Source organism: Phytophthora sojae (genome assembly GCF_000149755.1).
Source record: "Phytophthora sojae unplaced genomic scaffold PHYSOscaffold_10, whole genome shotgun sequence".
NCBI lineage: Eukaryota > Oomycota > Peronosporomycetes > Peronosporales > Peronosporaceae > Phytophthora > Phytophthora sojae.
The window spans coordinates 1,628,747-1,642,753 of record NW_009258124.1 but is presented as its reverse complement, the minus strand read 5'-3'; the positions used below and the strand labels follow the sequence as shown (position 1 = coordinate 1,642,753).

Here is a 14,007-nt window from a genome sequence, read left to right as displayed (position 1 = left end):
AACTCACCGTGATTTTTGTCTTCATTTGTGGCGATTTTTATTGTTTCTAGCGCTGTGCCAAGTTGAAGAAGTGTCTAGGCCGAGCCACTACGAGTCTTGAACTTCTTCGCGGCCGGCACAATGGCGTTCTTGAAGATGTCGTCCGTGTCGTAGATGGTGTATTCGCCACGGTACGTCTTGAGCGACTCGAGGCCGAACTCCCAGTACTGCATGCTGGACCCCGCGGCGTACACAGCGTCGCTCCAGGCCTCGTACACACTGACGTTGTGGTTTTTCACGCCGTACTCCTCCATAACGACGGGTTTGCCGGCCTTCTTGCCCAAGGCGACGTGGTCATTGATCCACTTCTCTCCCCAAGAGACAAACTCGCTGGCGTCGACGCTCCAGCCGTCCGGGTACGTGTGGTACGCGCCGTAGTCGATGCTCTTGATCGCTAGATTGGCGTCGAAGTCGACACCGGAGAGCCCGGAGTAAAGATAAACGCTCTTGTCCGTGTTCAAGAAGCCTTCGCTACCCGTAGCCACGAGGTGGTTCGAGTCCAGGCTCTTGATGTACTATCGTACAGTAAACAGAGAAGTTAGTACAAAGGTTCAAGTGAGTGTGACGTTGATCAAACTCACCGCCGACATCTCAGTCATCCAGGTGTTGATGGTCTTCGTCGTGCACGATCCCGACTCAGGCAAGCCGCCTCCTGAGCCAGCGCAGCGGCATTCGTTGCACAGCTCCCAGCTCATGATGGTGGCGTCCTTCTGCTCGTCGACAAAAGTATCAGCAAGTGTAAGTTTGAGCTGCCACAACTAAACGTTTGAAACTTCGTACCTTGTATCGGTTGATGAAGGTGGCGATGTACTTCTTGTACGCAGCCTTGACCTTCTCGTTGGTGTAGAATTCGTCGTGGTACTTGCCTCCGAGCTGCTTCACGTACACGTCTAAAAAAACAAGGTCAGCCAAGACGAAGCGGAAACTCTAGACCTGAACCTACTTACCCATGCCACCGTAGTCGGACCAGTTGTTCACCAGCGGTACGACCAGCTTCACGCCTGCCGCCTTAGCTGCTGCAACAACCTTGTCAAAGTAACCCAGGCCATTGTCTTTGGTGTTGATGGTAGGAGTGCCGTCCTCCCACAATTGGTAGACGATGTTGTACGGGGTCGTGCCGACGGTGGTCAGGTCAGCGAAGCCCATGGTGCGGCAAACGGTGAGGTCGTTGCTGGCCATCGACTTGAAAATGGTGGCCAAGTCCGCTTCGCTCTAGACAGCCAAAAGCCTTGTCAAATTACCTGAATATCCGTTGATGTTATATGAACTGCTCCACCTACCCAGTTGATCTCGGAAGCCCAGTACGCGTTGGTGCCGAACACGTAGAACGGCTCGCCGTCGACCTCAAACGCCGTTCCAGCCGTCTTCACAAAGCCGGCATTGGCCACCTGGGCGGCGAGCGGCGCTAGGGCCACAGCACCGGCAAAAACCTTCATCTCCGTGTGTCGCTGGGTGTCTTGCTAAATGGATGGTGCGGTTCTTCTTCTGAGCCAGGAGCGAGGCACAGTTCGTGGATTCACAATTGTTTGTCGGCATATCGTTTCAAGGCATTCATCCAATTCCTGGGATTGGGAGGCGTAAAGTCTATCCCATCGGATGCGACTTCAAGTTCTTTCGGATTCAATCGTCGCAGCAATATTTGCGTGTGCACTTGCCAAGGCGAGCATCCAGGACGCTGCACCACCTCCGCAACCGAGTGGTGAGGACGCGTACATGCAGGTCGTCCTTACTTTTGAGTACATTTCACGGACTTTCGAGTAATGAGTAGTGTACTCGGACTTCCGAGTACGTAAACTTCATTTAAACTCGTGTGCTGCGCTAACTCGAAACGATTGACTTCACTCTAAAGACGTTGTTTGATGGGATGCCATTCACGAACACAAATAACGTGCTGCAAACCCTTTGGGACAAGTTTTCTTTTGTTTTCTGCTAGATGACGCTTGAATTATCTACTTAGCTTGCTCACGTCCGCATGAGCGTTACTTCCCCAGATACATTCATACATGTATTATGCCTTCCTACGGGTTCGTCCAAGGTGACGATACCGGGCATAGCATGTTTCCTAAGTAAGATTTCAGTGGAATTACTCGGAAGGTTGTGAAGTTTACTCACAACTAAGTAGCGCCCCAGCTGAGCTTGCGGAAAATCCGGCTGAGTAAACTCATCCACGTTGGAGGAGGTTTGCTCGTTCCCAGTGGGAACTTCCCACTGATAAATACCAGGCGATACAATCCTCTATCTACAGTAGTATTGCTTGCAGCCTTCAAGCAATTCCATCCGAGCCCGATGTGAAAAGATTTCTATCCTGAGTATTTATTGTTTCGATTTATACAGATACACCCGCTACAGTATACTATGTGCGTGCCGACTGAGCACAGCTACAGCACGGCGTCTTGGTTGATCTCGCTTTATGAAACACAAAAGAAGGGATGCGGATAACGATAAAGACTCGAGTGTGAAATTCTTGGATCACTTTGCATACTTGCTTTCCAGCTAGTCCGCTTACTATGTTGTCAGTAAGCGAAAAACCTTCTAACGAGCACAAACATCAGGGTGAACTGCACGGGATTCTTGACGAAGTTCTTCAGCGCTTGAACCCACGACGCGACGGCAACGAATCGCTCCTCCGAGTCCTCGACTTGGGGCTTCGCGATCTCCAGCACATCGGTCGATCCTGAGTTTGAGTCGTCCAGCATCACAATGACCTCCGCAGAGCGGCTTCCGCCCTGGAGTTTGATGATCCCGACCCGGAGGTTGCGCGAAGTGTCTTGAACCTCTTCATTCTGGACGACTTCAGCGTGGGCGAGAGTAGTCGCAATTAGAGCGAGTAGTGTCAAAATCAAAGCGAGGCTGAAGCGCATGATGCTGGATGGCGGGGGGTCTTCCTTCCTTCCCTGAGCGATCCACAGAGCGATAAATGCAAAGTAAGACTGCTTGTTTATTGCGGCCTTCTCCGAATGGATGCCCAGTCGGGAGGTCTTCGTGGTCAAGGAAGGGGCTTTGAACCTGATCCGAGAACGTAAACACAGCTAGCGTTATGTACACGAACCTTGGTAAATACCGTATTTCGCATGTAGAAAGCCGCACCGGCATATGAGATGCACTTTGATAACTACCAATCAGTGCGCGGCATTTGCCATGGCACTAAATTGCATGGAGAGAGATGCAGTACTAAAACCCTTTCAAAACTGATACAAATGCTCACCACTCACTTCATTGCACTTCGTAGCCCGCGCTCTCGGGGGTTGGCGCCATTTTGTTTTTGCCGATGGCACGCACCAAGCCACGGCCAGTCGGCAGGCCACGCCTAAATGGCAAAGGCCGCTACCAGACCAAGCACATCAAGAAGAGTGTCAGCGTCGCAAAGAAACTCGAGGTGTTGTCCTTCTGGGCAAATGCGCCGAAGCCCAAGATGAAACATACAATCGCCCATTTCTGGCACGATCTGGCCCCTGAGTTCTATAACTCGAAGCGCACGATGATCCAGCGCTGGCGGCGTGAATCGGCAAAGCTTGAGGCTGCTATGAAAAATAGCAAAGGTAAACATTTAAAGGTGCGAAGCTTAGGAGTTGGGACGATCCTCCCACCAGAGGTAGAACTAGAAGTGGTATTCTGGGTGGACAGTTTGCGCAAGGAAGGTGTGCCAGTATCGCCGCGCATGCTGGCCCTACAAGCACGGCGGGTTGCAGCTGAAGCGGGCATCAGGAACTTCCGATCGTCTGACAAATGGATTCAAGGATTCCGAGGCCGCCATCGCATGAGCATGCGAGTTCCAACTCGTCAAAGCCAAATCAGCCCCGAGGATATTGCCAAGGTTAAAGCGGAGTTTGCAACAGAAGTCAAGAAAATGGCTCGGCAGCTGGGTATTACGCGAATCTACAATGCAGATCAGACAGGTTTGTTTTTTATTTATTCTAACTGCGAATGTATATTTTAACTTATGCTCTCTAGCTGCATTTTTTTAGTATCTGCCTATCAAGAAAACAGTGCATGCTCGCGGCGCCAAAACTGTGTGGGTGAGATGTGCCGGCTCTTCAAAGGAGCGTGCGACCGTGATGCTACTGGGGGATTCAAGCGGGGTACGTTACCCCCTTCGTAGTCTTCAAGATGCAGCCATCGAAAAACCCAGCCATTGTCAAGGAGAACAACGAAAAACGATGTGGCTTTTGCACGCGAACGTGGCCAGAGATCAGGAAGCTGAAAGCTGAAACCGGTTTGCAGATTTACGCCAACGGCAAAGGTACGCTTCTTTTTTTTACTTGCTCAAAAGGTTTTATCTCATTTTCTTTTTATTATTATTGTTTTTCTTTTTAGGCTGGTGGAACAGTGATTTTTCGCTAAGGTTCCTACATTTTCACTTTGGTCACCGCATGTCGCATGCAGAGCCCGTGCCGCTCCTCTGGGATGACTTCAGCGGCCACTGGACCGCTGAAGTGCTGGCTTACGCTGCATCTATTAGGGTGGTGCTGCTGAAGGTGCCTCCCCATGCTACGTCTGTTTGCCAGCCTGCAGACGTAGCATGGAATCATCCGTTCAAGACTTGGCTGCGCAGGTTTTGGCTCGAGGACATCCAGCGGCAACTGATGCAGCCGCGCGACGCGGAAGCCAAGTTTAAGCTGACTCCACCAGGCCGCGCCGGGATGTGCCATTGGATTCGCGCTAGTTGGGAGAGCCTGAGCTCCGACACCATCCCGAATGGATACAAGAAATGCGACTTACACCTCAACGAGGAGTGCCTCGCCGCCGCGTCGCTGGTGGCAGAGCTGCAGAACCTATCGCTAGTAGGGCCAGTAGCCAAGGCGGTGGACCAAACTCAAGACTTCGACCGCAATGTCATTCTTGACGAAGCTGTGGTGTAGCTTTCTTCTACAATACATATTTTGATGCACATCGGGTTTCTGTTGTGAACATCATGTGCAGCTTTCTACATGCGAAATACGGTACCGGTACTCAGTGGTGGGCTTTTGGCTCGTCCGTATTGCCATGTGAAATGTCATGGAACTGCTGAAATTACATGAAGCTTATTAGAAACGACACTACCCAAGTCTACCGGTAGGTCCCTTACTAGTCTTGGGGGCTTCAATGGCGAGCTTGCTCCTGGCTTTCAGGTCCTTCCTCACTAGCTTGAGTCTAGCAAGGAACTCCTTCGGGGTTTTCAGTGCAACCTTCAGCGCCTGAATCAGAGACATTGACGGTGCCGCTCTTTCCTCGGTCTCTTCAGAGTCCTGCTGAGCGAAGTCGAGGTGGCGGAGCTGTCGGAGCTTGTAGAAGTGGACGGACTCGTGGAACTGGAGTCTTCGGTGGCTGTGACGTTGTCCCGCTTGGTCTCAATCTGGGCGGTAGAGCTGATCGTATCGGTCTGCTTGGAAGTGGCTACGACAAAGTCACCACTGGTCCCAACCAGAGCAACCATTGTCGCTAGTAGGATGTGGGTGAGACGCTTGGTGGACTACCTAGGTGCAGTGCTCTTCCTTGGTCGAGCGACTTTTCCAGAATGAAATCTGTGGAGAGGAGCCGCAGCCACCTCCTCCGTCATGAAGCCTCCGCGGTTACTGGACCGGTATTTGCAGACTGCAAATACCAAAATTACTTCAGCATTTAGGACGGGGACTTCGAATAGTAGGTCGTCTCTATGAGCTCAATCTCAACTACATGTATATGCAGTGTATATGCACTGCATCAGGCAATGCCTCGTCCGTAATTTGCACTGCAAATTGCACATCGAGGGGGAAGCGCACAGCGGTAGATTATTGAAAGTGGCCACAAATACATCAAACTTTTTCATACTGGCCCAAAAACTGGCAGATGGAAATCTGGGACAGGAGAAAGAACAATGCGATACTGAGCAGCATTTCACAACTTGATTCTTGTCATGGTATCATCAAGGACTGCTAGCAGATCCTACTCATCCTAGCTTGAACGCGAAGGCTATCAAGTTGAACACGGCAATTAGTAGCGGGTAGAGTTCGTCAGCTGTGATCTATTTTCGCCTTTGTGAGTTGACGTTCAAGTACAAGTTGAGGATGCCATCCTGCATGTTAACATTGCATGTTTGTACGAAGAGTTACTGAGTGGGTTGTGTAGGCTAGCTAGAAGAAAACTAGTTAGGGAAACACGTCTAATTCAATCAGATCTCAATTTACCTGTTCAAGAACAACTAGTGCTGACTGCAACGTCGACGGCATCTTGCCCGAGTGCTTCAGCTACTACTACCCTCTGCTCAAGTGCTACCATACCCATAGCGTGACGACGCTATTGTGACAATTCTCGACTGAAGGCCCCAAGCGCAGATGTCCGCCGCCATGTACAGCGAGGTGGGTTTGCTTCGGCTTGCTAGTGCTTCCATGTACTCCCCATCACGAGGCTTAACTATTAAGAGTCTGTATCTGTATCAATGTAGGGCCCGCTGTGACTTTGCTGTTGCGAATATTAGTGCTGCAGACACTGAGATCACTCTACCCGACCTCAGCTTCGAAGTAAGCGTACGTTTTGATTGCAATGTCGATCTTCAGCAAAGCTTCGATTTCATGTACGTGGCCAGAGCGCTGCGTCATTGGTAGCAGCCGCGTCCACACCGGAGGTGCGCGGCGTTGCCGGCAGAGGTCTGGCCGAGTACGTCGAGTCCAAGACTACTTCAAGTCGCTGACCATTTTGGAGGACGCGTGGGGCATGGACACCACTGTGTTTGCTGCATCGTGCGCGCCCCGTCCAACTTCGTGCCAAGTGCCGAGCATGAGAAGGTAAGCAGGCACTAACATGTTATGGTATGGTGGAAATATCTAATAGCGGCTATGTTACAGACCGAGAGAACAAGCCGTACAGCTGTGTTGTTAGAATTGGGGCTGCGTGGCGTTCTTGGCCACCTTCGTTTGATCCGCATGTGGGGGGTGAGTGGTGTGGTAACAAGGCCCAATGCCTCCAAACCCGCGGAGAGGGCCGGTCAAGAACTTCAGGAGGTCCCCATGCACTAATACATTTTATAAGGTATTCATGATGCTGGCGATGTTTGCCTCGATAGAACGAAAGTGGCCACACACGTTAAAAAAATGTGCAGCGCACAAACCTTAAGATGTATGGGCACGCCACGCACACGAAGACAAACTTGCGCATCTCGCTGCTTACCTCGGTCGGAAAAGAGAGGTCGGTCGTGCAATTTTATCCCGGCCACGATACAGCTCGCAAAAAACCACTCGAAGTTGTCGGCTGTCTCCTTATGAGCGAAAGCCACGGCTACCGGAATGGTTCCCCAGTCTACGTCCTTGCCGATGCCCAAAAGGCAGACGCCATTATATTGAGCATGCTTCATGTGGGTGCCGTCGCATTCAAGCAATGGCACCCAGTTGTCTTGCCCAGCAATGAGAGAACCAAATGAAAGGTACGCCCGATAAAATCGGCCGCGACTATCCAGCTGACATGATACCGTAGATCCAGGATTCTTGCGTGCGAATGACCGGAGAAAAGCCGGTAGCTTGTCATAGTTGTCCTCTTCCTCCTCCATCAGCGCTTTGGCACGGGATATTGCTCCATACACTAGCGCAGGGCGGTGATCGACGTTGACATCGTCCGTTGCTTTCACCGAGGCAGCCACCCACGCCCGCGCAGTGCTTAGGCCCTTCACCATAGATCTTTTGAATCCAGGTAGCTCCATCAGCAACTTCTTGGAGCACTTCCGCACCGCGTCACAGCTGGGAGAATGGACAAGCTCCAAATCGCTAACAAGCCAGGCTTTCTCAGGACAGAACGCCAACTTTGTGTTATCGCTTTTAGTGGGCCGCTCCTTGTTCAGCGTCACCTGCCAGTCACATAACTTAGAAACGCATTCCCATTTCCGTACGTGACCGGAATGTATCTCCTTTTTGATCGACTTGTTTTCGTTCCACGCGTAGGCACGCAGAAACTCTGTGCTATCTGGAGCTGTAGCAAAAACATCGTGCCGGTTGATGTCTCGTCGACCGAACTTTTTCATCAAATCAACCTTCCCGGCCTCCATGACAGTAGTAGAGCGAAGTTGGTAGTTGCGTGGTGACAGCAAAGTTGGTTGTTGCGCAGTGGCTGAAAAATCGTTGTTTTCCAAATTGGTGTGCGTTTCGTCCTCGCTTCGTCCTCGCGTCTGGTATCTATAAAGAGGTTGAAGTGAACAACGAATCGAAATGCAGCAAGTAATCATCTGCCAGTTTTTGGGCCAGTATGAAAAAGTTTGCTGTATTTGTGGCCACTTTCAATAATCTACCAGCGCACAGCATCATCTTTGCGTTACAGCGTGTGAGATTCAAGCAAATTGAAGTGCTTGTTTAGCATCTCACTTACAGGTATAATCAATAAATTGACTCACAGGAAACTACAGTACCCATTTTGTCAGCAGTTAAAGCAGCAACAATGACGGACGAGGCATTGCCTGATGCAGTGCATATACACTGCATATACATGTAGTTGAGGTTGAGCTCATAGAGACGACCTGCTATTCGAAGTCCCCGTCCTAAATGCTGAAGTTGTAGTCGAAGCCATTGAACTGCACACTATACATGTAGAAGTCTCAGTAGTATTATAGAAATGGGTAATACCGATCCAAGGCTCGACGTTGCCGTCGTAAGACGAATCGATTCGGTACTGGTTGTACCAGTCGGCGCGAACCTGTCCTCAACGCTTGCGATACTGTACATACCCGAAGTTTGAGCCAGGCAGTTGATCAGACTGAAACGCTTCGTACACACATCCGTAAAAGAGGAATTGTGTGCCCGTACCGGTACACTGTATCTGCCGGGACTTCCTGGGCAACAGCCGACCGATTGATGACCCCACCAACGACTTTGCAATCGACGCTTGTTGGTTGTTGGGTGCCGACAATTGTGAACTCTCACGAATCCTACTGTAGTAAATATTCAGTGAATCATGTTGCATCAGAAGCCTTTCTGTGTCGTTAACTACGCATTCCGAGGTGTGGAATTTCACTTACAACGCAGACACACTATCCTGCTTCTGAAACACTCAAAACTTCCCCAACACGACGCACAAACATCTAAGCGCGGCGACGAACGGCGCACTTGTCACTCGATGGAGCGGCCGTAGTAGCAGCGGGGGCGTCAGTGGTGGACTGGGTAGGCGAGTCCGATCCAGCCGTCGAGTCCTCAGCGGAAGCCCCCGTGCTGTAAGCCGTGGACGTGGTGGTAGGACTGCCCGAAGAAGCGTCGGTGCTCGAAGCCGTCGACGGGGTCAAGTCGGATGAGGCATCCGTGCCAGAAGCAGCAGTATCCGATCCCGCGGCCGAGCCAGTGGCCGACTCAATAGACGAGTCCTGCGTGGTAGTGCCCGATCCCGTAGTCGATTCAACAGCCGAGCCCGTGGTCGAGTCTTGCGTAGTGGACGCATCAGTCGCGCTCGAGGTGGTGTCGGCCGACTCGCTGGTCTCAGCCTCGCCGGCAACGCTGGAGCTCGTGGTCGGCGCAGTCGTCGTCGTCGTCGTCGTCGTGCTGGCGGACGAGTTGGAGGAGGAGCCACCGTTGAGCGACGCGAACTTGGCGGCGGCAGTGGCGATGGCAGTGGAGAAGAGCTCGTCCTTGTCGTAGATCGTGTAGCCGTCATCCGTCGTGCTGAGCGACTTGATGCCGAACTGCCAGTACTGCATGTGCGACTTGGACTTGTACACTTGGTCGCTCCAAGACAGGTACGACGCCGAGTCCAGCGCCTTGATGCCGTACTCTTCGAGCACAACCGGCTTTCCCGCCTTCTTTCCAGACGCAACGTGGTCGTCGATCCACTGCACGCCCCACGACTCGGCCTTGGCGGTGTCCACGCCCCACGAGTCCGGGTACGCGTGGTACGCGCCGTAGTCGATGCTGTCGATGGCCAGGTTGGCGTCGAAGTCGACACCCGAGGGGCCGGAGTACAGGTACACGCTGCTGTCCGTGTTCATGAAGCCCTCGCTTCCAGAAGCCACGAGGTGGTTCTTGTCCAGCGACTTGATGTACGCAGACATCTCGGTCATCCAGTCCGTGATGGTGGCGTGGGTGCAGTTGCCCGACTCCTTGAGCGTGCCGGAGCCCGCGCAGCGGCACTCGTTGCAGAGCTCCCAGGCCATGATGGTCTCCTCGTCGGCGTAGCGCGTCACGAACGTCTTGACGAAGTTCTTGTACGCGGCCTTGATCTTCTCGTCCGTGTAGAACTCGTCGTGGTAGGTGCCGCCTAGCTGCTGGACGTACACGTCTACAATGGAGAGACCCTTCCAGTTAACGATTCTGTCCACTTAACAGGGAAAACGTCCAACTGCACTCACCCATGCCGCCGTAGTCGGACCAGTTGTTAACGAAGGGCACGACCAGCTTGACGCCGGCGGCCTTGGCGGCCGCGACCACCAGGTCGAAGTAGCCGAGGCCGTTGTCGCCCGTGTTGACCGTGGGCTTGCCGTCCTGCCACAACTGGTACACGATGTTGTACGGCGCGTTGCCAGCCTCCTTGAGGTCGGCGAAGCCCCACGTGCGGCACACGGTCAGGTCGCTGTCGGCCATCGTGTTGAAGATCGTGGCCAGGTCCGTCTTGCTCTACAACCACAAGAAGGAAGGGAGAGCCTTGAGTCAGCACGCAGTATCCTCGACTACCAAGAGCCTCCTTGTCAACTTACCCAAGTGATCTCCGACGCCCAGTACGCGTTGGTGCCGAAGATGTAGAAGGGCTTGCCATCCAGCTCGAAGTTGGTGCCCGACGTCGTCACGTAGCCGGCGGTCGCCGTGTGCGCGGCCAGCGACGCCAGAAGAGCTGCAGCGGTGGAGAAGACCTTCATGGTGAGGCGATTCCTGGGAAATCTGCAAGTGGATCACAAGATGGCAGGCGGGCGGAAGCCGCGGTGGAGACCATGGTGTCGAGTCGAGTCGAGTCAAGCGTGGCGTAGAGGCTGCCGCTTGCTTCAGAACCGGCTGGCGGTGCACCTGCAACAGTTGTGACGGAGCTGTAGCATGAATAAAGACAAGTAAATGGAGCAAACCGAGGTGCCTGCAGTATGGCGCGTCCTGCGCGATGGGATCACAGCGTACGGGTTTATAGCGATAAAGAGGACAAGAGCAGAGAGGAAGAGCAGAAGCGCATCGATTTGCCCGATCAGACCAGCCGCATGCGCGCTCCCGGCTGGCAGATTGATGCACGCGCTCAGACTCAGCATGGTCGATGAAGTCGATGAACTCCGCCTCGCGCTGCAAAATTTTCACCAGCATTCGTTGACTCGGTGCGTTTGTCGGTGGATGAAGGCAACGTGACGGCCACTGGAGCTGAAGGCAACAAGCCCACGGCTGTCGATACCGAAGCGAACGATAGCTGCGGCTGGCCTTCCAGCGAGGCCAAGTGGGCTTCATTTCACGACGACTTGGCGAGCGGTACAGGAAGTCGCGGCCCCGGCCCACACACCGCCGGCAACGCACTGATCAAGGTTGAAAGCTCGAGAGCTCGACGGCGTCAACGTGGCCGGTTTGGCTCGTGTAAGCAGCATTTCCGACCCCAGCACGGTCCGGCTCGGATCAACGTGTCCATACTGTGGACACCACAGGGAAGGTCGCCGAGCGACCTGTAGACCACCGGAGACCAAGGGCCATTCGAGACCGAACGCCCCGCACTCCCGTGGCCATCACCACGGTACATACTGTAGCGTATCAAACGGAGCTGGAGCTTGTCGGCTTGAACTAAGTTGCTGAACCATGGCGCCTCCATTCGAGAATGACGCGAGTCGCAGGTGCTCGAAGGTCTTTGAGACACGGATGCGGCGGTGCCAGCATAGACAGACCCAGGTTGTAGAGCACGACTGGCGCCAGCACCCGAGTCAGTCAGCGTTGTTCCTCGCGGAGCTCACGTCGCTCGAGCATGGGCATCAACCAGCAGCTCTCCCCGCGCGCGGTCGCCGTCGCCACCGCAGTCGCAAAACCCCACAAACCAGACGATGGCCCTCGACGAGCCACTCGCAGCCACTACCTGCGTCGGCGGCAGGCGATGCGAGCCCCGTTGCTCCCTGTGAGCGGCATGGCCATGGCCAGAGGCAGCGAGACCGCCTACGCCATGCTGCAGGGTGCAGCCAATGCACAGTCAAAGCCTCAGCGCAGAACGAGTCGAAAGCTGCCGCCTACAGACAATCTGCCGCCGGAAGCTGCCGCTCTTAAACGCCGGATCTGGGAGTCGCACCCCGGGTCATTGTTCAAGTTTCGCCTCGGCCAACTGAGGAAGGTGGTGACTCCTCCCGTGGAGATCCCAGCGCCGCTCTCAGACCCGACGCTGCTGAGCCACATGGTCTCCGGCAAGGCCATCCCCGTGACGAGGCTCATGTGGCAGCAGCAGCGCGACCTGCTCAAGACGAAGCGTCTCCCGAGCCGCATCCGAGAGGGCATCGCGTACTAGCGACGCTCCCCCCGGCAATCGTCAATCGTGTCGTGGACGTTCCTTGGCGTAGAGTGTGTGAAAACTAAATAAATATGAGCGCGACGCGATTTCCTTACAGCAGTCACATGAACAGTATCAAAGGTAGCAAAGGGCGCGCAGCTTGCCTTTGATGAATGTGTGCACGTCTTTCGTCTACAAGTCCAATTCGCGCAAAAACGTTATGTTACAGACCAACAAGGGAGATGCTCAAAAGTGAAGTTGTAGGCTGCAACTTGCAGCAGCACGGGCGATGGCATGCTCACTTACGCAGTGTAATTTACGCTCTCGAAGCAATTAAAAGTCGCTATTCGAGGATGGTGACGTTATGAGGTGGATCGTCGTTTCCAACGACGTCATTGCAAAGAGGGCTGTTCTAACAAGGAAACGTTGCTAGAGACCATCACAAGCCAGCAGAGTTGCTCCCATTTGGACCTGTTTGAGGTACATGTATGCAGTCGCTGTTTGAAGCGAAAATGCCTAGCTCATCAGGCTTCACGAGTTGGTAGGTAGGCTATTCTATTCGGGACGGCGACGCAATCCGCGTGTGAAGCTGGCTTGCATCGTAAAAACTCTGTCTCATCTTTTTGATGAACTACCAAGAATATTCATATCGACCAAATTCATCACTGATGAATATGGTCGATATGAATATGATGAATCATCAGGCCGTCCATTTCCTACTACTGTAGATAAACCACTCCTTCGAGTCTGCATTGTCACTGCAATAGCATCCGCATGGGAAGCTTCTGCTGTCTAGCCGATAGAATTGCACTCGGGGGGGGGGGGGAGCTTTCGTTAACAAAGTGCGTGGCGCAGATTGGCTCTTAGATGACGGGTACGCACCACAATGTCTGACAGGATCTGCAGAGCCGCGCAGGGACGACTCGAGCGGAGCGGAGGAAGCCATGAGTCATGACTGTCCTGGCCCATGACTGCGCCTGTAGAGTACATGTACAGTAGCTGCTGGCGGGGTGAGGCGGTAAGGGGGATGTGCTGCACCGCCCAGCATGTTGAAGTGCGGCTGATGCTGACCCCTTGGTAAAGCGATAATGCTAAAGTGAGTATACTATACTGAGACGCATACAAGTTCTTTATTCTTTGCGAGAGTGATGGTGGATACGCCATATGGCGCAAAACGGAGATGGGTTTGGTACCCTGTACCGCCGTATGCTGAAATCCGACTCTCTGCTCCCATACTTTATTCCAGTACGGGTTCCGATTTCTTGACGGTACCGCTGCCATACAAAGTCCAATTGTGCCGACCGGTGGTCGCAGCGCCACAGAAACGCCGTGGCTTGAAGATCCGAGCGCATTCAAGCTCGTAGTGCAGCAATGCAGAGCCATCACCTGCGCGAACGCCCCCAGTTTAATCTGTGGCGAGCTCCGTGCATCACAGCGCTCGCAACTCAGGAGCGCTGGCAATGAGCATGCGCGCCGGACGCCATGCTTTTTTGCAGACAGAAATGAGACGTTCTGCCTGTGAGAACGGATATCGTAGATTTATCCGGAACAAAATAAAAAAAAGATTATCTTTAAACAACCTGTTATCCCCTATACAATAGGGATTATCCGGACCGA

At 53.3% G+C, this 14,007-nt stretch overlaps 7 protein-coding genes across 7 annotated transcripts; 3 read left to right on the top strand and 4 right to left on the bottom strand.

Annotated features, from left to right (window-relative positions):
- Nucleotides 1-74: 74 nt before the first annotated feature.
- PHYSODRAFT_524701 (glycoside hydrolase, family 5) lies at nucleotides 75-1,218 on the bottom strand (the record flags this gene model as incomplete). Its single annotated transcript, XM_009537430.1, has 4 exons — nucleotides 75-554; nucleotides 621-749; nucleotides 820-929; nucleotides 987-1,218. 4 exons carry the CDS (start codon nucleotides 1,216-1,218, stop codon nucleotides 75-77), a joined length of 951 nt encoding a protein of 316 aa, XP_009535725.1.
- Nucleotides 1,219-2,552: 1,334 nt separating this feature from the next.
- Nucleotides 2,553-2,900, bottom strand: PHYSODRAFT_305867 (hypothetical protein; the record flags this gene model as incomplete). Its single annotated transcript, XM_009537429.1, has 1 exon — nucleotides 2,553-2,900. The coding sequence occupies one exon, from the start codon at nucleotides 2,898-2,900 to the stop codon at nucleotides 2,553-2,555; it is 348 nt and encodes a 115-aa protein (XP_009535724.1).
- Nucleotides 2,901-3,331: 431 nt separating this feature from the next.
- Nucleotides 3,332-3,844, top strand: PHYSODRAFT_421896 (hypothetical protein; the record flags this gene model as incomplete). Its single annotated transcript, XM_009537428.1, has 1 exon — nucleotides 3,332-3,844. A coding segment is annotated over one exon (513 nt), but the record flags the coding sequence as incomplete, so codon positions are not given.
- A 577-nt stretch (nucleotides 3,845-4,421) lies between these two features.
- Nucleotides 4,422-4,757, top strand: PHYSODRAFT_419497 (hypothetical protein; the record flags this gene model as incomplete). Its single annotated transcript, XM_009537427.1, has 1 exon — nucleotides 4,422-4,757. A coding segment is annotated over one exon (336 nt), but the record flags the coding sequence as incomplete, so codon positions are not given.
- A 318-nt stretch (nucleotides 4,758-5,075) lies between these two features.
- Nucleotides 5,076-8,029, bottom strand: PHYSODRAFT_339468 (hypothetical protein; the record flags this gene model as incomplete). Its single annotated transcript, XM_009537426.1, has 3 exons — nucleotides 5,076-5,327; nucleotides 7,460-7,831; nucleotides 7,874-8,029. The coding sequence occupies 3 exons, from the start codon at nucleotides 8,027-8,029 to the stop codon at nucleotides 5,076-5,078; spliced, it is 780 nt and encodes a 259-aa protein (XP_009535721.1).
- An 883-nt stretch (nucleotides 8,030-8,912) lies between these two features.
- Nucleotides 8,913-10,813, bottom strand: PHYSODRAFT_347994 (glycoside hydrolase family 5 protein; the record flags this gene model as incomplete). Its single annotated transcript, XM_009537425.1, has 3 exons — nucleotides 8,913-10,239; nucleotides 10,310-10,574; nucleotides 10,655-10,813. The coding sequence occupies 3 exons, from the start codon at nucleotides 10,811-10,813 to the stop codon at nucleotides 9,056-9,058; spliced, it is 1,608 nt and encodes a 535-aa protein (XP_009535720.1). The 3' UTR covers nucleotides 8,913-9,055.
- Nucleotides 10,814-12,210: 1,397 nt separating this feature from the next.
- Nucleotides 12,211-12,405, top strand: PHYSODRAFT_461517 (hypothetical protein; the record flags this gene model as incomplete). The annotated part of the gene is made up of 1 exon (XM_009537424.1): nucleotides 12,211-12,405. A coding segment is annotated over one exon (195 nt), but the record flags the coding sequence as incomplete, so codon positions are not given.
- Between the last annotated feature and the right edge of the window lie 1,602 nt (nucleotides 12,406-14,007).